Genomic DNA, 24,926 nt, shown 5'->3' on the forward strand with positions numbered 1-24,926 from the left:
AGGTTGAAGAGACTATAAGAATCATGTAGCTCTAAAATTTTAACCAACCACCTCACTTCACAGATGAGGAACTGAAGCTTTGTGTGGTATAAGGGCTTGTCTGGGTTATTCAGATATTACAAGCAGCACTGGACCTAGCACCCAGGACTTCTACTTCTCAGTCTACTTTTCCCAAAACACACTTGGAATTCTCCCTCAGTGATATCTTAGGTCTCAGGCACTACCATGGATTTATGTATGTTTGCTGTTATCCACCAAATTATTAAGGTCAGAGGGAAGCCTAATAAAGTAGTAATTTGAAGACTGGGTTGGATGCTTGCATAAGGCATAAAGCATAAAGATAGTTAAAGCTTATTAAATATGTATTTAATTAGGCAATCATATCCTTTAGTACCATTAAATTTTCTTTAAAAACTTTCTGAAGAATTTTAGTGACAGCAGATGGTAACTAGCTCCTTCGCCAAGATTACAAATAAGGCAGAAACATTCTCATCAGATAAGAGGCACCTGCAAACATGTCTTTTTTAAAATGAATTTTTTAAATTATTCAAACTTTTTATGGTTTGAATAATTGTGAATAGTGAGGAAGTGGGAAGAGAAGTTAGGTAAAAAGAATTCAGGTCTTTTGCTTAAAAGTTTCATGTTGCTGAGATACCCTGGAAGCAGAAAAGTGGGATTTCTTAATACTCAATGGCATCTTCAGCACCCCACAATCCTTGAGAATGGAACATTCCATTCTTTTCAGCAGTGTTGGATAACTACTTTAATCAGAATACTAGTAATAATCCTGAATGGGAAACATCTGATGGACAGAACTAAATAAATAGAAAAAATGGACAGCATCTTTTACAGATATGTATTTTATACTTTATATGTTTATATGCTATATGTTTGCTAAGATATAGTTACAAAGCGTTTCAAACTTACTAGGTTGGCCAACATATGGTAAATTTAAGATAATCCAATCATTTTAAATCTTACGAAAAAATTCACAATCAAGAAAGCAACCCACATCTTTCCTCAAAATCAAAAGCAAGGCAAAAAAAAATCTATATAATTTATGATGCAACATTTTTACAAATGATCATTCTCAAAAGAATGCCAGTGTACAATGTGCTGTTCAGAGAAGAAAAAGTCCTAACTAAGTAAAACATATAATTTCAACACACTGTCTTACATGATCCTTACCATGCTCTCAAAACTGAATGATGTTTTCCTAATGGTAACCAAAGTTGATTCTTACATTTCATGAAACACAATACCCACTCTGATGGCATTTCAAGAATTCACTACTTGGAAAAAAATATTTTGGGGGCTGGGGAGAGTGAATAGTGAGGAAGTGGGAAGAGAGGTTAGGACAATGTCCAAAATGAAACATTTGCATAGAGATAAAGCAGGGGGAAGATGATTTAGAAAACTGTTGTATGTGGAATAGTTTTATTTTTTGATAGTTTATTCTTGTAATTGCAGAGGGATCATGTTGTCTTAACTCTACGTAGGGATCTGACAGCATACAGTGTTCTATCAATAATACATAGAATTTAAAAGAACGATTGCATTTTTTTAAAAAAAGATTAACCATTTAACTAGAAATATTTGAAATAGTAGCAATCTGGAGATCTCTGTTCTAATTAAAATAGCCTCAAGTGATCAGATGACTAATAAACTTGTTTTGCAGTAGTGTGGCGAGAGTTTCTCCATAATTTGAAAATCAAAATTAACTACATGTTGTAATTCCCCATTCATCACTTTCTGGGGACCTAATTTGTAAAATATTAAATTCCAGGAAATATTTAATGGAGAAACGATTGAACGAAACTTATTTACTTACTTACAAGCTAAAAGGCCGTTCATATTTCATGCTTAAAAAATGCTGAATTAATGACATTGATCAATTTTATGCCTACTATATTGTCAATGACTTTACATAGAATAACTTGGGACTAAAAAGACAAAACTATCATTCTTAATGCTCTTAGTAAAATCATTCTACTGAAGTGATAAAGGGTTAAAATAGTATGACAAAGAGATATTTTAAGAAACAACTTTGATAGTGTAATAATGATTAAATTAGAATTCACAAAAATAGATCTTTGCTTATATTTAGATGTTGCCATCACTGCTTACTTAAGAGCCTGAATTTGGGGCTTTGATTCATGAAGATATCATATGATATGTTGCAGAATATGTTTTCTCTAGCAAATTTTACTCGTATCTCCATCCATTAAACAGTGTTTCTCTCAAAAACAAGGTAGACTGCGACAAAGTAGACAAGTGGAAAAAATGCACTGTAGTCAGTATCCAAACCAGACACACTTTCATTAAAGTTAATATTACAAAATGTATAGCAGAATGAATGATTTTTCTGTCTTACAGTTAACCTGTTTTCCCAGGTAGTTATATAATCATCAAGAGTGTATCATAATTTCAGAGAATGGCTCAACAACCAAGATATCATGAGCAGCGGCCACTGTATTCATCATTTTTCAGTTCGTCACCATGAAAATAATTTCTCTTGTGTTCTTACTCCTTTATTTCAAACATCTTTATGAAATATTTTAAAAAATTTTATAGATTGTGCAATGGGAGCTTGGTAATTATGATGCATACAATGGCTTGTCAAAACCTGGATCTGTCTGTAACCCAAGCAATTAAACATGAATTAACAGATGGCATCAAATAAAAAGGATACCGTAATGGCATCTGATGTTTCTCACAATAGCATTCTGGCATAATATGAACCCACAATGTCTTCCTAATAACCAAATAGTATATTATACTTAGCAAACTATCAGGTATTTAACTCTTTGACACCAATCATTAATATATAATACATTAGAAAGAACAGTTCAAAAATGTCCAGTCAACCATAAGAGCTTATTCTCCAAACACAGGATAAATGATGGTTTGGAGACAATCAGATTTATTATCTAATACTCCTGACATCTACTCACAGACATGGATTAGCATATAGCATAAATAGCAGGAGACAAGTTCCATCCAGTATTTTACAGCTTTGTATATATTACTTAGCCTCTGTTTCTTGGGTTCTTTCCCTGTAAAATGGGTATATTAATACTGGCCTCTATACCTCAAGTGGCTATACAGGGTCCCTAGCAAATAACTCAAGTTAAAGTGTGGTGCAATTGTAAGATACTGTGGTTATTATGGCAAACACAACCTTTACTTTTATTAGCAGATAATCTAGAATTCAGAAGCTAACTCTGTCAAGTAGCAAAGGCTGAGTGGGAAATGATTTTAAAACTGGATTAAGGATTCTTTATGTAACATCCTCTGAAAACATTTCTGGTTGAGGACTGTTGAATGAGGATTGCATTCCATGTTTATCTTAAGTAAATTCAACTTAGTCAACTCTAGGAGCTGTATATGAATCCAAGTAGATAATACAGTTATTGGGTATTTTTTCATCCATAACGCCATGGTGGTGGTGGTTCAGTTGCTAAGTTGTGTCTGACTCTTGTCACGTTATGGACTGTAGCCCACCGGACTCCTCTGTCTATGGGATTTTCCAGGCAAGAATACTGGAGTGGGGTTGCCATTTCCTTCTTCAGGGGACCTTCCTGACCCCTGCTGGAACCCACACCTCCTACACTGCAGGTAGATCCTTATCCATAACCCAATAAGTATTTTTTAAAGTATCAAACTCCTGTTTAAAATGCTGTTTCTTTTATAAAAGGAAACAAGAAACTAGTTTGCAACAAAGTAGAGATAAATGGTATACCAGTTGCCTGAGGGAAACCAGGATTACTGATATAGCTTTATCTCCTTTATCTCAGGATTAGTCATGGCTCCTTATACTTGATAATATTTAACACTGCAAATAAATTTTTTTTTGCAAGAAACTTTTCCACCAAAACATTTTCCCCCAAAACCGCTTTAAAATTTTTGAAAAATATTTCTTGCACCTCAATTTTCTATCATTAGTTAAGATTTTAAAGTTTAGGATAGTGAAGCTATTTAACTCTAAGGACAAAATGGATACCCTTAAATACTTTAATTGTCTCTTGAAGAATAAAGAAGAAAGACTTTCTTTCTAGAATACCTCTACTACCTTATTTTTCATTTAAACAACTTTTTCGCATTCCCTATTTGAGAAAACTCTTCCCCTCAGAGATTTCCCAAACAATGAGTATGTGAACATGCAATCTGACCTAGAATTTCTGGATTTTTGAACAAATCTCTCTCTTTACCCTCTTACCCCTTCCCCATTCTCAAAATAAACGAACAAGCCCCATGCTACACCTGCCAAGAGAATCTGTCTCCTCAGAGAACGCAAGGGGTCGCCCCTCTCCCATAATTGCACCAGCAAACCCCAGTAGCAAAGGCAAGACTCAAGCGTGAAGGAGCAAGGAGCATCCCCTGCTAGGGGAATTCTCTCCCGCCTCACACCCACATTACATTCGGAATTTCAACACAGTTTCACCCACTCCGTCTCTCATCCCCGCTGCACAACAAGAGGGCGCCTTTGACTTGGCCTTGAGACGATGAAGGCAGATCAAAAAGCAGCTCGTCTTTAGACTCTGTAAATCCTCTCCAGTCCAAGCCCAGAGTGCATCATCCCCCTCTGCTCCCAGAAGACTTGCGGCAGCACCACTGGGCAGCTTCCTGCACCGCTGTCCTCACCAGGGAAGTGAGAACCAATGGGTGGTCAGCTTTCTTGCCGGTGTCTTTCATCGCAAACAGCCCTCCCCCAACCCCCACCCCGGAATCGGAGACAACTCTAACAGACATGCAAGACCCTGTCCTTCCCCTGCAATTGTGGGGCTCCTGGCCCTGGGATCCTCGGTAGCGTGAAAGAGGGTGTGAGCCACGGGCGCCGGGTTGGGTACTGGCTGGAATATGGGATGGGAAGGCAGGAGGCTGCGCTTGTGCCTAGCATCTCTCTTTCTCGCCATCGACCTGCAGGAGACACTCAGTGCCCTAGAGCCAGACTTTGCAAAAAGGTGACCTGGGGACTGCCAGGAACCAGGGCAAGCCTCGAGTCCCAAGCCATTTGTTTTGTGAGGCAGCCGCATGAGGCAGCCACAAGGCTCGAGTGGAAGGGTAGGTGGAAGAGTTTTGAAGACTACAACCATTCAGAGGCCAAGAAAAATAAATTGGATGCCCTGACATGTTTAGATTAGGCCCTCCTGCCCCTTGCTACGCGATCCTAGAGGCAGTGAGGCTGGGCAGGAGCCCCTGGCGCTTTGGTTCAGTTATGTTTTTTAAAGACAATTTTCAGGTGAATCAGACCTTGTCTGCTTTAGGCAAGCGGCACAAAGGGGGCTTTCAGGGGACCCTCACGTCCAGGGACAGGGCACAAATAGCGGCGGAGAAGCGATTACTAAATCTCCATCTCACACAAGCCCATGCTGTGTCTTCTGCGCTGTTACCCACGCTTACCCCGAGGGGCTTCGCGGGCCAGCGCTGGGAGCTGGCTCTGCGCGCCGGAGCAGGCGCCGCCAAGCGTCATTGACTCCCGGGCGGCGGCGGACTGAGTTGGTCAAGGCAATAGCATCGTTCTCTGCGCCCCGGGAAGCTTTTTCCCTCCGGGTCCCCGCCAGCGCTCCCTACACTGGAGCCCGGGTCGCTCCGGCTCTATCTGCGAAGAAGGGACTCCCCACTTCTGCACAGAAGCCAGAGCGCCCAGCGCGCCAGCCTTCCCGGCAGCAAGGAGAGGTGCCTTTATCGGGTTTGTCTCCTCATCTATGGAAGACTCCACCTTGAAACAGACCAAGCCGCGATGGGGGTGCCCTTCGGGATACCCGTTTCATCCCAGCTACGGCACAGTCCTAGGAAGGCTACACCAGCCAACCTTCCGAGTAACTGGAGTCAGGATAAGGGGAAGCGAGGAGGCGAGCCAGAGTCTTTAGGGGAACCCCACCCTCGGTATGTGTCTGCCCCCAGGGGACCCACTTGAAAGGGCCTGAGACGGTAAAAGCCCTCCTGGGTGACAGGCAAGATTGTCACTGGAAACCTGGCACCCTTGGCTCCCAGCGGCTGGCTCTGCATCTCTCGCGATCCCCGGAGGGGTACGCAGAGCGGCTCCGCCAGCGCGTAGGCAAGCGAACCCAGAGCGCCCGGCGCGCCCTACCTCCACTCGCGCGTGGCTGAGGGTAGCGGCCGCGCAGGCGCTGGCTCTCGGTTTCCCGAGGGGCGACAGAGCTCTTCGCGACCCCTGCGCCGAGGGAGGACCCCGCGAGGTCTCCCCACGCGAGGTGGCGACGCAAGGTGAGCGGGTGCCGCGGCCGCGCCTCCCCCGGCGGGCACTCAGTGGGTCAGGGGCATCCCGCTAGCCGGGCGTCCGCGACGCCTGGGGGCTGGAGGCTCCTGTCCCAGTCTTGGGGGGAAAGCACACATCCCTTGAGCTGGTCTTAAAGAAGGAGCGAACTTTTCCGCTAACCTGCGGTTATGGGGGCGCGGGAGGCACAGGAGCGCCGGGTCCGCCGGACTATGGCACCCAGGAAGATGCGGGGCAAGAGAGGAGCGGCCGAAAAGAAGGCGTGAAACACAGGAGCCTCAACTGTTACCTCTTCTCCAGGCGTGGGGTGTTGGGTGGGAGGACTGCCGCCGCTGTGAGCCGACTCAAGTTAAGGAAAAGCGACCCGACAGGTGAACGCGGCGGGAGGGAGCAAATGCGTAAAAAAGCCTGCACTTACTTCTTCGCTGGCGCCTTCCCCGGGAGGCGTTTTGGCTGCCGATGTATTCCATAAAGTTCAAAATGATAAAAAACCAAGAAATCAGTCGCAAGTGCATAGTAACCCAATAATGTTTCCCTTCCTTTGCTCCTTTTTTTTTTCTTTTGATTGTTAATTAAGATTGACTGTTTCAGAAATACACGTAGGTGTTAGGCGTATGGAGAGAGCAAGCGCTAACCCCAGCTGCGGACAACTTCTCCACTCAGATCCGACAGGCGAGCCGGGATGGCAAACGCAGCGGGGTCGGGTGGTCAGGGAAACCAACTATTGTACTTTCAAACTGTCCGAGCCCTGAGCTGCGGGGGCTCCCGTGCGGTGGCTGTCAATGCCGCGAGTGAGGGTTCCAGAAGCAGCGAGCGGCCTCGCCAGGGTGGCCGCAGGTAGCATGGTGCGCCGCGGCTGCGCGGGATCCGGGCGGGCGGTGGCGACGGTGGCGGCCCCTGGGGCTTTAGAGGTGGCGGAGGCAGCGGCGGGGGTCCCGGGAGCGGAGGGGAGCGGGCGCCGTGGGCACCGCGGCCATGGCCAAGGGGCGGCGGAGAGACCCCGAGCTGCTTCTGCCGTTCGCAAGCAGGAGCGGCTCCACTGGTGGAGGGAGGGAAGAAGGGAGGCCGCGAGGGAGGGACAGGGCGAGGGAGGGGGAGGGGGACGGCCGCGGGGGGCGGGGGGAGCTTGGGGGCGGGGAAGGAAACTGCTGGAGCAACAACCCCGAGCGACCTCAATAACTTTCAATTTCAAGAGTGAAAGAAGGAGCTGGAAAAGTACAGGCGTCGCGATTTGGCAGAGGGACGGGAAGAGGCGCCTAAGGGGTCTCGGGTCTGCGGCGGAGCATCTCTGGACGCGGCGAAGAAGGCGGGAGAACGCGAGCCCGGGGCGGGGGGAGCCGAGGAGGCACTGCGAGCGCAGTGGAACCCCTCCGAAGGGCGGCTCTCGCGGGGAGAGGTGGGCGCGCTCCGGCTGCGAGTGTGGAGGTGGAAGGTCCCGCGGCCGCGAGACCACCCCGCCCCTCGCCCCCCTTCCCCGCACCGCCCCCCCCCCCCGCCCCCCAGGGCCGACTCCCGAGTTGGGCGGGTCTCCGCCGCCAGAGGCCGGGCGCGCTCCGCTCCTCCCGGGGGCCGAGCGTCCCGGCTCCCTAGCGCCTCGGCTCCCGGAGCCCGCGCGCAACCCCGGCCCCACGGCAGCTCGCTCCTCGCCCTCCGGGGCAGATAGCTGGAGGGTTTCTGGCTACGGACTCCTTCCCCGTCTTCTCGAGCCCCTCCTCTGTTGCTTCTCTCCTTTCCTTTCTTTCTTTTCAATAAAAGTCGCTGCAGTTGGTCCGGCGCAGGGCGGGTGGTCCGGAGGAATTTCGGTGGACACTGGCGGTCAGCCGGACCGCCCGTTACCTGCCCGACGCGGGTCGGACTCAGAGGTGTGTGCCCTCACACAGTTTGGAAGTTCAACTGTGCTGCGACTTTCTCCTAAAGGGAGTCTCTGCCGGGGCTCTGGAAGATTCCTCCTCCCCTCGGGCAGTTCCCTCCACAGTCAGCTCGCCCTCGCTCTGAGCCGTTCTCTCTCTCTCTCAATCTTCTCGAGAAGATCTCGTGTGCAATTTGGTTTCTCATCTGGGGGATTGGGAATGATCTTGGGAAAGCTTTTTCCCGGTTTGGGCTGGGGGAGGAGGAGAAGGTCCGCTATTCCTGTTCCCAGTGCAAGTAGGGGGTCCTTGGCAGTGGAAAATAAGGTTCGTTGTTCTCCCGAACCTTCGCCCCCCTCCTACGCCCCACCTCCGTCCGAGGTGGGAAAGTTGAGGGCTGGCCCTTCAGAGCAGGGTACACCCAGGCTCTTATTACTCAGTGGTAGCTTCCCATCTCTTTTCTCCAGTACCACAAGTCGGAAGAGCTTCCAGTACTTACTGAAGAAACTGAAAGTCACAAGCCCCCAAAGTGATTTTAATGTAAATTTGTCCTCTGTGCTGTATTACTCAGTCTGTCTCCAGGGTTCTGCTCTATGGCCTTACAACTTTACACAGCCCCAGGCTTCTTAGAGGTGGCTTTGAAAAAGTCCCTGATTCATAGACAGCTTGCTAATGCTTATGCTCAAAAATTCAGGTTTAGAAAATAGCTAAAGCCTTGCAGAAAAACAGTAAGATCTGTCTTTTCCCTTCTTTTATCCATTTGTAATCTTTCTTACTGGTTTGCCTTAATTTATATGTTGATGAATGAGAGGAGGAAAAAAAAAAGTGATTGCTTCTATTCATCACATTTTACAAGCTTGCAATGCTTCATTCAAATTGTTGTGTGTCTATGAAGATGTAGCTGTTATTCATCCCCAAAGTAAGGAGATGAAATGGCCTGGAAGCAATAGGAAGGAAACATGAAATAAACTCTGCTGTGAAGGTGCTAAAAATTAGAATCTGAGAGACTTGCCTTTCCTTGTGAATTCCTTAATTAAATATCATCTATTACTTTGCATACCTGTATGGGGATTTTGAAAGTAGAAATAGTTTTCTTTAGCTTCTTTATTCTGCAGAAAACAACCCATCAAGATTATCCTTTGGGGCTTATTTTAAAGATTGGCATTTGCAACATTTCTCTTTCTATGGTGGAGCTGTATTTTCTATACATCACACACACACACACTCCCTTCCTTAATCTGTTGCATAATGTCCTGTTCCAAATGACTGAGTCTGTTACTTTGAACCAGAAAAGTTGCAGATAACAGGACAATTCCAATACTGATTGTCCAAGGAAGAAGCTACTCTAGTTTTCTGTGCCCCTCTGGGCCAGCCTTGCTTTCCTTCTTAATGCCTCAGATCCTGAATATCTGCACCATAAAACGTGGGGATTTAAAGGCTGTGGGAGGCTCCCTTTGAAAAGGACTCCAGAGAGGGCTTTTCTAATCCTAGATACTTGAGCCGGATGGGGTGAGGTTGCAAAAAGGGGATGTAAAAAAGCAATTTGGCGAACAAGTTCAGGGAAATAAACACAAAGAAAGACATTTACTTTTCACTGTGTGTTGTGCAGACATACGTTCATTTGGATGAGGGCAGGAATGGCCCTGTCAATAAATAAACAAACAGTGAGAAGCTACGGTTCCTGAGCCATCCCAGAAAAGATGCAGTGGGCAGGAAAAGCTTGTCAAGGAGCTGCTCTGAGGAAACATAAGGAAAACATTAAATAAATGGCTAGTGTATTCTTTCTCTCTTGACACTATGTGTTAGAATAACTTTCTCCTGATCCATGTTATCATACTATTAAATGCGTATTTTCTTTCCTGGCTGAGTCTTACGTCCCCTCCACTGTCCTTGCAGCTTATGGAAAGCTTGCCATGGCCTATTTTGTGCAACATAGTCCTTTTTTTTTTTTTTTTTTTTTTTAAATCAAGGAAACGATGCTCACAAAAGCATGTGGCTGCTGATGGATTCTAGGGCCCAAGCCTAAAACAAGTTAAAAGCCATAGGCTTAGCCTAGAAGTCAATTTTTGCTTGCTGTCTGTTTTTCTCCAGAAAACATTAAAGTTCCAGGGAGTTTAGATAACCAGGAGTTTGAGTCAGACCATGAGGACAGAAGAGTTTTGGACAAAGATAGAGGGTTAAACACATCCAGACTAGTTACTGCAATTTCTCATCTCTCCTTTCTTTACTTCCCCCACCAGGCAGTGACAACAGTAACACGTTATTTTTGTCCCTTGCAGCAGTGGCACTTTAAGGAAAGAAAATGATTGTCATATTGTTGAATCCATACTGCAAATATGTGAAGGGGGTGGGAGCGGCGGTGGTGGTGGAGGCGTGCTGCAGAAAGAGAGAGCAAGCCCAAGAGTTTGGAATGGGACATCACTGGTAGTGATGAGAGATGTTTGGCAAAGTTTGGGCTGACATCAGTCATTATACCACAAAGCTAACATGCAGACCCTGAAAACGCTCAGCTCTCCAGTTACTCAGATCTGGAGGCATCTGAGTGAGTTAAGTCAAGCAGGGTACTGCGGGTGGGGTCTGTGTAACTGATGCAGCTGGAAGTCACTCCTGAAACAGAGAGCAGACAGCAGTATTTAAAAGCTATTGAAATGAGTAGATGAAGGAAATGACTATTTTTAGAGAGAGTAACAGAGGAGACAGAATTATTATAGCAATTTAAAAAATGATTAAATCGTTATATAGCATTAAGAACATGAGAAAATCAAGACCCATGATGCATTACTTTCTGTCAATGAGAAAGAATGTTCTTCCTCCCAGATGAAGTTATGGGACACTTAGAAAGTTGTGGTGAGCACCATCTGGTGTAAGGGCTTCCCAGGTGGCACAGTGGTAAAGAACCTGCCTGCCAATGCAGGAGATATGAGAGATTCCAGTTCGACCCCTGGGTCAGAAAGATCCCCTGGAGTAGGAAATGGCAATGCTCCTCCATTATTCTTGCCTGGAAAATTCCATGGACAGTGGAGGCTGGTGGGCTACAGTCCCCTGGGGCCACAAAGACTCAGACACAATTGAGCGCACACTCACTGTCTGGTGTGCCTGTTTTTAAAAACCTTTCACAAGTCAGTTGATTACTGAGCTCATTTAAATAGTGAATGTCTGGTAGTACTTAATATAAATTATTTACTACCTCAGAAAATTTTGTTTGACTACAGAGTATTAATAGAAAGAGGCTGTGTGTTGTGATAAGAAGGGCAAGAAATCTAGGGATCAAGGTGAGTCCTTGTTCTGAATTTGTGATTGTGTTTCAGGTTTCTTTATCTGAAAAATGAGGGAATCCAATCATCTGCAGAGTCCCTTTTAGCTCTGAAAATAATGGCAATATATCCAGAAAAGAAAGACATGCTTGTAATTGCAAATGTCAACGCTATTTCTAGTTATGTGACATCACAGCTTTCACTCACAGAATTATGTTTAACTGAATAGGTCCAGATTTAGAAATCTGCCTGTAAATGTGTTGATTTTCTGGAAATGCCTAAGCTCTTACAAGAATCCTAGATGACTGGCCTGGCAAGTCAGATCCAGGACTAGTTTCATCTGTCTAGATGTCTCTAGACTTGGGGACAAAGAGGAACAAATTTTAATCCTGGATTCTGGGCACATGCCCAGAGAGATTAGGGAAAAGGACTTCTGTGCCTCATGGAGATACTACTCAATCTCTTTTTGTTTTTAGGAATTGTAAGTGGGGAAGGCACATGGATTTCACTGAGTGTGTGGCCTTTCCTTTTATTCTGTGTTATTCCTTTCTTTTTCCTACTCCTGTCTTTGGATGAGGACTGATATCCATGTCTCGTTTGTCCCAGGAAATGCTCCAGGAAGTTAACGGTGAAGCTTGAGTGGCAGTGGTCACAGATTTAGGTGGAAGGATTACTGTCAATGACATTCAAATCCTATAAGATGTCGTGGGCAAGGCTACATGATAATTTAAATGAACAACTTTTTTTGCATGTGTTAACATGTTAACAACTGCTCTTGAATGTGTTATCTCAAAACAGCCTCAAAGCACATGATTTCATAGATGAGACAACATAAAGTCAGAAAGATAAAATCGTTTGCCTAAACTTATATAGACACTTTTTGGTTATGTCACCCTCAAGAGCTATGTTCTCTGCTCTCCCTGACCCCCAAGTTGTTGATTTCTATGGAGTAGTCACCAGAACTTTCTTCCTCTGGTTCCTGATTCAGTTTGGTCAATGGGACCACCAGGAGGAGATCAGAATATGGGAGGAAAGAGTGATTCTGCTCCTTCTCAGCTTCAGCATCATTCTAGAAGTGGCTGTATCCATGGGGGTGACCACAGCTCTGTCAAGCAGCCCCATTTCTATGGCCCTAGTTCTTAACCAGGTTTCAATAACACCATTGACTCTCCCTGCTTATTTACCTAGGAGTTAAAATGGCTAGTTCCTGGGTGCCTTAACATCTCCTGTTGTTTCCCTTTACTTTGTGCTATCATAAATAGTCCTTTTTGTAAAAGTATGTTCCAAAAATTCTTGTGGGGTTCCAGACTTCCCTGGTGGTCCAGTGGTTGAGACTCTGTGCTCCCAATGCAGGGGGCCCAGGCTCGATCCCTGGTCAGGGAACTAGATCCCACATACTGCAACTAAGAGTTCACCTGATGTGATTAAATGTTCCTGCATGCCATGACTAAGACCCGATGCAGCCAAATAAATAATCCTTTTAAAAAAAGAAACAAACAAACAAAAAAACACACCACCTATTCAAAAAGTCTTGTAAGGTCCCTCCCCAAGTGACACATAAGTGTCAGAGCTGAGACTGGAAACTAGGTCATCTGACTTAGTCAGTGCTTTTTCTACCATGTCATCAGCCCTATCCAGAGGAATGTACTCTGACTAACACTGAGATGGGTAAAGGGGCAGATAATAGGGGAAGTTGCAGGGTTCCAAGCCAGGAAGGCTTCTGATGTAAACAAGCAGGCATACAACAGATTCTGGAGCAAAGTTGTGGGTTAAACCAGAGTGAATAACTAGAATCAGAATGGCAATGAGCAAAGTGAAATTCATGTACAAAATTATACTGGGCATCAGAAATAAGGTGATTACACAGGAAAGGTAAATCAGGTACTCATTTGTTCCGCAAGTGTATGTTGATGGTGCCTCCTGTGAAGGACACCAGGCTGGACAAGGAGACAGAGGTTCATGCATGGTCTTTAAGACAAGAATGTGGAAGTGATGGCTGTGTAGGTTGTATTGGCATTCTGGTTAGAAACAATATGATGGTTTATGACAGAAATAAAATGGCATGGAGAGATACATTAGGGCATGTTCAACAAGCTTTAAGGAAATATCTCATCTGAGCAACTCTATTAAAAAGCAAAACAATAGAACAAAAACAATCTCTCTCCATCTATATATTTACCTGTTGCTTCTGGTTTACATTGGTTGTTACCCAATACATTTAGGTAGCTGGTTTTGGTCAACTGGTCACCCTTATTTCAGCATTCACTGAACATATGGTAAGCACCATGCTTGGCTCTAGAGATACAAAACTCTGAAGACTAGGACCTTGCCCTCAAGTAGAGAACGCTCAGTGAAGGAGTGTGTGTGCTAAGTCGCTTCAGCTGTGTCTGACTCTTTGCGACCCCAGGGACTGTAGCCTGCCAGGCTCCTCTGCCCATGGGATTCTCCAGGCAAGAGTATTGGAGTGGGTTGCCATTCCTTTCTCCAGGGGATCTTCCTGACCCAGGGATCAAACTTGAGCCACTGTCTCCTGCAGTTCCCTGCTTTGCAGGCAGATTCTTTTCTACTGAGCCACCGGGAAGCCCCTTAGTGAGGGAGAGAGCCACATACACCATGAAAGCTTCCAGGAGATAAATGCTGTGTGATAAGGCTGGTGCCGTGTTGTGGGAAGAGGAAAGAGGAACAATGCTTTGGGGGAAGGTGGGGTGTGATAAGCTCTGTGTCTAAGATGGGCAACATTTAAAGGACTAATAGTGAATCTTAATGCAGATAAGGAAGGATTCCTTCCCTTGCTTAGACTGGCCCTAACTCAGAGTGGAGGGATAAGCTCTCCTTCTCTTTTGCTGTGTGAAGGTCGGTGGTCAAGGTTGGCTGCCTGCTTGCTAGGGAGGAGGCCATACCCCTGAAGTGGTATCAGGCCTCCTCTTCCAGCAATTCAATGTGGCTCAGTATTGACTATGTGGGAGTGTTGTTAATGGCTGATACCTATGCAGGGGTCTTTGTGGGTTAATGATTTGACCGGTTTATTATAGCTGCACTGTGGGTGGATTCCACTCATGTGAGAAAAATGACATTTCGTTTCTCCAGTTTCTTATAAGTATTTTGAATATATTTCTAATAACCAACAACAACAAAAAATGAAAGTCAGTCTTGCTTGGTGTCTGGCTGCTCTCATTCTCCTGCCCCACCCCCACGTTCCACCATTCCATACATATTCAAGTATTTCTTTGCAACATGTTCTCTCAGACAGTGTTGGTCACCCAACCTTGCCCAAACGTCCCCTGCTGAGTCTCATCCACTGGTTGATCTAACCCTCCCCCGCTTTAGAAGCGCCCTACTCTGAAACCAAAGTCTAATTCACACATTAGTGATAAAGAATTGACTTAGCTCTGTCACTGTCTCCTTCTTCTCTTCCCTCACAGAAGCCTTTCTTTCTAGAAACATATTTTGATTTCACATTGGTCTGGGGGGTATGCCCCAGGTATAGGGATTTTAAAGCCTGTATAAGGAATAGAAAAGTTTCTGGTTTGCTGGTGGTTCTGGCATGTGGATGCTAGCCTGCTTTTGACTTTTTCCCATTTGGCAGGTGGGGGAGCTAGTGGAGGGCAGGGAAGCCTGGCATGGTGCAGTCCATGGGGTTGCAAAGAGTTGGACACGACCTAGCCACTGAACAAGAGCAACAGAGTTCCAGGACACTTGTAGGACAAAGTTCTGGACTTAAGTCTAAAAGTAGAGAGCTGTTGTCATTTGGAACTCATGGAGGAAAAACTTGTTGGGGCATTGTAGTCTTGGGAGAAGTCATAAGAGCTTCTCTATATGGAGGTAACTCGAGCCTGTTATTTCCCTTCCTTTCTTTCTTGTTTCATGGGCTAAGATAAGTGTGACTTAAGATTTGTGAATACAGCATAGAGAGCTCTTCATTAAAAAGAACTACTGTTTAAATGCCTTCTTCCTGAGAGCCTTTCTTTTGCCTACCAACACTGACAAATGGACTTATCATTTTCGTGCACAGGAACATAAGGAATTTAATAAGGTGAAGCCACGATCTTTACTCCCTCAGTATTCATTGATTCTCTGACTTAAGAATGGCACAGTGATTTTGCCTGACTTTACGGTGAATTTTCATCATCTGTGGTCATAAGAATTAATATTTTTAGTAGCATCATAATTTATGTAAAATATGGTGTCTTTCATGTTTTTGTTAAAGACATGTGGTATAGTAGTTAGAAATTTGATGCCAGCTCAGCTTCTAATAGATAAGTAATAACCTGAGGATGTCTCTCTCAAGTAATTATATTAGTATATACAGCTTGCTTTACCTTTTCCTTTATGTGCGCTCATGACTATATATTTTTTTCACCTGTTTAATCCCATTGCTGAAATTGTTCACAACATTATGTATACTACTTAAAATCATCATAATTAAAAATTAAGTTTAAATGCACATACCCCCAAGAAAGTTAAGAACAGGTGAACTATTTTAATTAGGTTGTTTTTTCTTAACAGATCTCTGACATGTGGCAAGGGAAGATCAGCGTGTGCAGGGCATTATGAAATGTGAGTGTGTGGGAGATGTGTCTAATAAGGATGCTCAGTGACTATGGGAGGTTGAAAAATAAGGACAGAAACAGAAGCTGCAAGAAAAAGCAGCAGAGGGGAGATGTGACTGTTTCAAGGATGAACTTAGTTTTCTGGAGGTGAGCAAATGAAGCATTAATGAAAATTTAAGTTAGACACCTTCTTGCAATTCCCTTATCATAGGAGAAGATTGTGTCAAAGATTAAACAATCAGAGATCAGATCAGTCGCTCAGTTGTGTCCGACTCTCTGCGACCCCATGAATCACAGCACGCCAGGCCTCCCTGTCCATCACCAACTCCCGGAGTTCACTCAGACTCACGTCCATCGAGTCAGAGATGCCATCCAGCCATCTCATCCTCTGTCCTCCCCTTCTCCTCCTGCCCCCAATCCCTCCCAGCATCAGAGTCTTTTCCAATGAGTCAACTCTTTGCATGAGGTGGCCAAAGTACTGGAGTTTCAGCTTTAGCATCATTCCTTCCAAAGAAATCCCAGGGCTGATCTCCTTCAGAATGGACTGGTTGGATCTCCTTGCAGTCCAAGGGACTCTCAAGAGTCTTCTCCAACACCACAGTTCAAAAGCATCAATTCTTCAGTGCTCAGCCTTCTTCACAGTCCAACTCTCACATCCATACATGACCACAGGAAAAACCATAGCCTTGAGTAGACGAACCTTTGTTGGCAAAGTAATGTCTCTGTTTTTGAATATGCTATCTAGGTTGGTCATAACTTTCCTTCCAAGGAGTAAGCGTCTTTTAATTTCATAACTGCAGTCACCATCTGTAGTGATTTTGGAGCCCAGAAAAATAAAGTCTGACACTGTTTCCACTGTTTCCCCATCTATTTCCCATGAAGTGGTGGGACTGGATGCCATGATCTTCGTTTTCTGAACGTTGAGCTTTAAGCCAACTTTTTCACTCTCCACTTTCACTTTCATCAAGAGGCTTTTGAGTTTCTCTTCACTTTCTGCCATAAGGGTGGTGTCATCTGCACACCTGAGGTTATTGATATTTCTCCCGGCAATCTGGATTCCAGCTTGTGTTTCTTCCAGTCCAGCATTTCTCATGATGTACTCTGCATATAAGTTAAATAAACAGGGTGACAATATACAGCCTTGACGAACTCCTTTTCTTATTTGGAACCAGTCTGTTGTTCCATGTCCAGTTCTAACTGTTGCTTCCTGACCTACATATAGGTTTCTCAAGAGGCAGATCAGGTGTTCTGGTATTCCCATCTCTTTCAGAATTGTCCACAGTTTATTGTGATCCACACAGTCAAAGGCTTTGGCATAGTCAATAAAGCAGAAATAGATGTTTTTTTGGAACTCTCTTGCTTTTTCTATGATCCAGCAGATGTTGGCAATTTGATCTCTGGTTCCTCTGCCTTTTCTAAAACCAGCTTGAACATCAGGAAGTTCACCGTTCACAGATTGCTGAAGCCTGGCTTGGAGAATTTTGAGCATTACTTTACTAGCGTGTGAGATGAGTGCACTTGTGTGGTAGCTTGAGCATTCTTTGGCATTGCCTTTCTTTGGGATTGGAATGAAAACTGACCTTTTCCAGTCCTGTGGCCACTGCTGAGTTTTCCAAATTTGCTGGCATATTGAGTGCAACACTTTCACTGCATCATCTTTCAGGATTTGAAATAGTTCAACTGGAACTCCATCACCTCCACTAGCTTTGTTCGTAGTGATGCTTTCTAAGGCCCACTTGACTTCACATTCCAGGATGTCTGGCTCTAGGTCAGTGATCACACCATCGTGACTATCTGGGTCGTGAAGATCTTTTTTGTGAAGTTCTTCTGTGTATTCTTGCCATCTATTCTTAATATCTTCTGCTTCTGTTAGGTCCATACCATTTCTGTCCTTTATTGAGCTCATCTTTGCATGAAATGTTCCTTTGGTATCTCTGATTTTCTTGAAGATATCCCTAGTCTTTCCCATTCGGTTGTTTTCCTCTATTTCTTTGCAGTGATCACTGAAGAAGGCTTTCTTATCTCTTCTTGCTATTCTTTGGAACTCTGCATTCAGATGTTTATATCTTTCCTTTTCTCCTTTGCTTTTCGCTTCTCTTCTTTTCACAGCTATTTGTAAGGCCTCCCCAGACAGCCATTTTGCTTTTTTGCATTTCTTTTCTATGGGAATGGTCTTGATCCCTGTCTCCTGTACAATGTCACGAACCTCATTCCGTAGTTCATCAGGCACTCTATCAGATCTAGGCCCTTAAATCTATTTCTCACTTCCACTGTATAATCATAAGGGATTTGATTTAGGTCATACCTGAATGGTCTAGTGGTTTTCCCTACTTTCTTCAATTTCAGTCTGAATTTGGCAATAAGGAGTTCATGGTCTGAGCCACAGTCAGCTCCTGGTCTTGTTTTTGCTGACTGTATAGAGCTTCTCCATCTTTGGCTGCAAAGAATATAATCAATCTGATTTCGGTGTTGACCATGACCGTGACATCATGACATGGTGATGTCCGTGTATAGAGTCTTCTCTTGTGTTGTTGGAAGAGGGTGTTTGTTATGACCAGTGCATTTTCTTGGCAAAACTCTATTAGTCTTTGCCCTGCTTCATTCCGTATTCCAAGACCAAATTTGCCTGTTACTCCCGGTGTTTCTTGACTTCCTACTTTTGCATTCCAGTCCCCTATAATGAAAAGGACATCTTTTTTGGGTGTTAGTTCTAAAAGGTCTTGTAGGTCTTCACAATGGATTGTCCTAAAAATAATTTTAACAAAATGAAGCCTTCATCAGACTAGGTCCCTGGGGGACTATGGTGGCCAGCCCTCTTACTCTCTACCTATTGATGGCTGTGTTGGACATGCAGCAGGAAAGAGAAACAAATCTTTGTAGTTAGTGGGCTACTAAGATTTCCCTAAAGTCAGATTTTTATTCCTTCAGTCAACATAGGTCCTAGCATATGTGAATGAAAATAAGTGTGCAGAAGGAGAATAAATTAGAGAATTAAAATAGGCAATTTCCATAAAAATAATAATAATGGATCATTTACAAGGTAAGATTCAATAGTTTCTTACTGATAATGGGCAAAATTAACTGAAAGATTGTATAGCTGATTCCCTGAAGTAGGATATGTTTGCTATATACACGTTTTAGAGAATTTGAAGGGAGTGGTAGTTACTCTAATTTTTCATATTGGCAAATATTTCACTCTGATGCTCCAACTCCCGCCCTCTGAAGTGCACTCATTCACTGTGATTGTGGCACTTTGGAACACCAAGCCCTAAGGGGCTTCAGGATTATTGTGTATACAGGGCACCATGCTATGACTGCCTTTAGAGCTGGAATACAATAGGGAAACCTGTTGGCACCAGAACCTGAGGCAGAATGCTTAAGGAATCCCTGAGACTGCACTGCTGTTAAACACCTTGGCGGGAGGGATTTCCAGTCTTCTTTGCAAGCTTAAAAAAGTACAGAACAAATTTTACTTCACTCTAATGCAGCTTATGGGCTTCCCAGCTGGTGCTAGTGATAAAGAATCCACCTCCTAGTGTAGGAGACAAAAGAGAGGTAAGTTAGATCCCTGGGTGGGATGATCCCCTGGAGGAGGAATTCAACCCACTCAAGAATTCTTGCCTTGAAAATCCCATGGATAGGGGAGCCTGGAGGGCTGCGGTCCATGGGGTCGCAAAGAGTCGGATACGACTGAGCGACTAACACTAATGCCACTTATGCCAGCATAAGGTTTCTGTCCTGAATTGCAATTTCAAAAACAAACCAAAAACTGCCCAGAAGCTGGTAAAACTTCCAGTTCTTAATGTAAGTTTCAGTTTAATTTGACTTGCAAAATTCATGGAGTTCTAGAACTGGTAGTGCTCCTAGAGATCACCTAGTGTATATTATTTTGTTTTATAGATGAGGAAACTGAGACCTGAAAGATTAGATGACCTGCCCAAAATCACACTGGCAAAGCTGAGACTAAAGCCCAATCCCTCTCATTTTTAGGATATTTTTGACCACACCAAGATTCTGCATGTAGTTTCATTTAGCATTCAGTATTCATCACTATTTTAGAAATTTGTATTTTTTTGTTTCACATCAATAGGGTCAGAACAGCGCATTCATTAACTAGTTCATTTTTTTGTGTACTCCCATTTATCCAACACTCCTTTACTACCTTCTTTGGAAATTGTATTGATCCTCATTACCACTTTCAAAGGAAGAACTCTTCATACAGAAAATAGTACGAATTTACCAATTTCCTTGGGTTTAACACTTTAATTCTGATTCTTTGAATAATTCCTCACAGACTTTCATTTACTTGTTTTTGCAAAATCTAGGGTCAGATGAATTCCGAATATAATAGAAGGGAGATCTAATATTTCTGTTTTTATTTTCCTGAGGCCCATATTTGTTTTTGTAATATAGGATTCCAATATGAATTTGCTATACAAGTGGCCCTGTTTTTTCAGTTGCACTTAAGGAAAAAAAAAGTATAACTTCCACAGTTAAATAAGGCCATGTATTTATTCCATGTATTACCCTATACTTGTACTGATGAAATTGTCATTTATTTTCAAATTAGTTCATGTATAAAAAAGTCACTTGGATTCTGCTTTCCCACTGCTGATTAGTGAGAATACTGTGTCTGCCATGTGAGCAATAAACATGAATTTATTACTCTTGTGAAAATTATACCAAAGAAATTATGGACATAGGTCCACAGGAACTCATAATTTAGTTATGAAGAAGACATAAAGAAATATAAGAACCATGAAAATCTTATGCTCTTGATATATTCTTATCCCTAGAAAAAGGTTACTCTTTGGACTACAGAGAAATGAGAAACACTAGGTCAGTCAGTCAACGTGTCAGTGTTTGAAGATTTGGGTGTTAAGCCAGATTTTGAAACAAACCTGATGAAGATATAGGGAGAGGGTAGTTCAGGTGCTGATGTTCTCACTGTTCAAAGGAAACACTTGGGCTTGAATTTTTCTCTCTCTCCTTTAAGACTAACTGAATGTCCCAGTCTGTGCACCCGCTCCTTCAGAATGCTCAGGTTCCCTTTCAGCAGCAATTCCTGAGAGCTCAGTTCCACTAACCATGTAAAGCGCTCTGGCATGTTGTCACATTCGTTCACCTAATTGTTTTTCCATGGAGGCAGGTTATTCTCAATCTTCCCCTCCATGCTATTAGTCTTACCCACCACTGGAATCTAAAATATATAAGTGATGTGTGTAGGGAGAGGGAGAAGGGAAGGAGAGGCGGTGACTAAGCCCTAGCTCTAGCTCTCACTCTGTTCCCGAAGATGTCAATTTAATAGGCCTTTCTGCTCATACGTGGTCCACAGACAGCACCCCAGAGTCCACCTTATTAGAAATGCCAAATCTCAGGCCCCACCTGAGATCTGCTGAAGCAGTCTACTGAATCAGTTCAACCATTTTCCTAGGTGATTTGCATGCACATTCAGGGTTAAGAAGCTGCTTCCCAATATAGTCATTTAAGGGAGCTTTTCAAGGTACTTCCCTGGTAGCTCAGATAGTAAAGAATCAGCCTGCAATCCAGGAAACCTGAGTTCTATCCCTGCATTGGGAAGATCTCCTGGAGGAGGGAATGTCAACACACTCAAGTATTCTTGCCAGAAGAATCCATGGTCAGAGGAGCCTAGCAAGCTACAGTCTCTGGGGTCACCAAGAGTCAGAAATGACTGAGCAACTAACACGCTTTCAAAGTACTAATTAGTGAGCTCTATTTCAACATAGTTAAATCAGAATCTCTGGTGACTAGGCATCTGTATGATTGAAACATTTCCCGGGAGGTTCTAGTCAGTGCTTCTTTCAGTTGCTAAGTCATGTCCAGCTCTTTGTGACCCCATGGACTGCAGTACACCAGGCACTTCTGTCACTATCTCTCGAACTTTGCTCAAATTCATGTCCATTGAGTCGGTGATGCTATCTAACCATCTCATCCACTGCTCCCCTGTTCTTTTGCCTTCAATCTTGCCCAGTGTCAGGGTCTTTTCCAATGAGTCGGATCATCACAGCAGGTGGCCAAAGTATTGAAGCTTCAGCATCAGTCTTTCCAGTGAATATTCAAAGTTGATTTCCTTTAGGATTGACTGGTTTGATCTCCTTGCAGTCCAAGGAATCCTCAAGAGTCCTCTCCAGCACCACAATTCAAAAGCACAATTCAGTTCTTCTGCACTCAGCCTTCTTTATGGTCAACTCTCACATCTGTACATGACTACTGGAAAAACCACAGCCTTGACTATAAAGAACTTTGTCAGCAAAGTAATGTCTCTGCTTTTTAATATGCTGTCTAGGTTTGTCTAGCTTTTCTTCCAAGGAGCAAGAGTCTTTTAATTTCATGGCTGCAGTCACATCCACAGTTATTTTGGAGCCCAAGAAAATAAGATCTGTCACTGCTTCCACTTTTTCTCCTTCTATTTGCCATGAAGTGATGGGACCGGCTGTCATGATCTTAGTTTTTTGAATGTTTAGTTGTAAGCCAGCTTTTTCACCCTCCTCTTTCACTGTCATCAAGAGGTTCTTCAGTTCCTCTTCACTTTCTGCCATTAGAGTGATATCATCTGCATATCTGAGGCTGTTGATATTTCTCTTGGCAATCTTGATTCCAGCTTGTGCTTCATCCAGCCCAACATTTCGCATGATGTATTCTGCATAGAAGTTAAACAAGCTGGGTAACAATATACAGCTTTGTTGTACTCCTTTCCCAATTTGGAACCAGTTAGTTGTTCCACATCCAGTTCTAACTGTTGCTTCTTGACTCATATACAGTTAGAACCAGATATGGAACAACTGACTGGAGACAGGTAAGGTGATCTGGTATTCCTATCTCTTTAAGAATTTTCTGAAGTTTTTTTGTGATCCACACAGTCAAAGACTTTTGTGTAGTCAATAAAGCACAAGTAGGTATTTTTCTGGAATTCCCTTGCTTTCTCCAGGATCCAACAAATGTTGGCAATTTGATCTCTGGTTCCTCTGCCTTTTCTAAACCTAGCTGCTACATCTGTAAGTTCTTGTTTCATGTACTGCTGAAGCTTAGCTTGAAGGATTTTGAGCGTAATCTTGCTAGCATGTGAAATGAGTGCAGTTGTGTGGTAGTTCAAGCATTCTTTGGCATTGCCCTTCTTCTAGTCAGTGCCCCTACATCCTTTTACCAGATGACAAGACAGACCCACAAAGCAGGGAGGTAAACATGGGAAAGAGAGAATATAGGATAAGGTATGTGTTTCAAAGTATCTTATAGGGTCTAAGCAGAGATATACAAAAAAAATCTTCATGACCCAGATAATCATGATGGTGTGATCACTGACCTAGAGCCAGACATCCTGGAATGTGAAGTCAAGTGGGCCTTAGAAAGCATCACTACGAACAAAGCTAGTGGAGGTGATGGAGTTCCAGTTGAACTATTTCAAATCCTAAAAGATGATGCTGTGAAAGTGCTGCATTCAATATGTCAGCAAATTTGGAAAACTCAGCGGTGACCACAGGACTAGAAAAGGTCAATTTTCATTCCAATCCCAAAGAAAGGCAATGCCAAAGAATGTTCAAACTACCACACAATTGCACTCATCTCACATGCTAGCAAAGTAATGCTCAAAATTCTCTGAGCCAGGCTTCAGCAGTACGTGAACCATGAACTTCCAGATGTTCAAGCTGGATTTAGAAAAGGCAGAGGAGCCAGAGATCAAATTGCCAACATCTTGTGAATCATAGAAAAAGCAAAAGAGTTCCAGAAAAACATCTACTTTTGCTGTGGCTCAGACGGTAAAGCATCTGCCTGCAGTGCGGGAGACCTGGGTTCGATCCCTGGGTTGGGAAGATCCCCTGGAGAAGAAAATGGCAACCCACTCCAGTACTCTTGCCTGGAAAATTCCATGGACTGAGGAGCCTGGTGGGCTACAGTCCATGGGGTCGCAAAGAGTCGGACACGACTGAGCGACTTCACTTTCTTTCACATTTGCTTTATTGACTATGCCAAAGCCTTTAACTGTGTGGATCACAATAAACTGTGGAAAATTCTTCAAGAGTTGGGAATACCAGACCACTTGACCTGCCTCCTGAGAAATCTGTATGCATGTCAAGAAGCAACAGTTAGTACTGTACATGGGACAACAGACTGGTTCCAAATTGGGGAAGTCAGTCAAGGCTATATACTGTCACCTTGCTTATTTAACTTATATGCAAAGTATGTCATGTGACATGTTGGGCTGGATGAAGGACAAGCTGGAATCAAGATTGCTGGGAGAAATATCAATAACCTCAGATATGCAGGTGACCCCACCCTTATGGCAGAAAGTGAACAAGAACTAAAGAGCCTTTTGATGAAAGTGAAAGAGGAGAGTGAAAAAGCTGGCTTAAAACTCAACATTCAGAAAACTAAGATCATGACATCCAGTCCCATCACTTTATGGCAAATAGATGGGGAAACAATGGAAACAGTGAGAGGCTTTATTTTCTTGGGCTCCAAAATCACTGCAGATGGTGACTACAGCCATGAAATTAAAAGACGCGTGCTCCTTGGAAGAAAAGCTATGACCAACCTAGACAGCCTATTATAAACCAGAGATATTACTTTGCCAACAAATGTCCATCTAGTCAAAGCTATGGTTTTTCCAGTAGTCATGTATGGATGTGAGAGTTGGACTATAAAGAAAGCTGAGCACTGAAGAACTGATGCTTTTGAACTGTGATGTTGGAGAAGACCGTTGAGAGTCTCTTGGACTGCAAAGAGATCCAACCAGTCCATCCTAAAGGAGATCAGTCCTGAATATTCATTGGAAGGACTGATGCTGAAGCTGAAATTTCAATACTTTGGCCATCTGATGCGAAGAGCTGACTCATTGGAAAAGACCCTGATGCTGGGAAAGATTGAAGGCAGGAGGAGAAGGGGACAACAGAGGATGAGATCGTTGGATGGCATCACCTACTCAATGGACATGAGTTTGCGTAAACTCCGGGAGTTAGTGATGGACCGGAAAACCTGGCGTTCTGCAGTCCATGGGGTCACAAAGAGTCGGACAGGA

The 24,926-nt window shown here is 43.7% G+C and overlaps 1 protein-coding gene across 1 annotated transcript in view; it reads right to left on the reverse strand.

Annotated features, from left to right (window-relative positions):
* The window catches only part of RSPO3 (R-spondin 3), a 94,292-nt gene extending 87,004 nt beyond the window's left edge, over positions 1-7,288 (reverse strand). The window contains exon 1 of the mRNA XM_070795822.1: positions 6,660-7,288. Coding sequence (XP_070651923.1) covers positions 6,660-6,756 — 97 coding nt within the window. The 5' untranslated portion in view covers positions 6,757-7,288. The remainder of the gene's footprint in view (positions 1-6,659) is intronic.
* Between the last annotated feature and the right edge of the window lie 17,638 nt (positions 7,289-24,926).

This window comes from Bos indicus, chromosome 9, assembly GCF_029378745.1.
Source record: "Bos indicus isolate NIAB-ARS_2022 breed Sahiwal x Tharparkar chromosome 9, NIAB-ARS_B.indTharparkar_mat_pri_1.0, whole genome shotgun sequence".
Lineage (NCBI taxonomy): Eukaryota > Metazoa > Chordata > Mammalia > Artiodactyla > Bovidae > Bos > Bos indicus.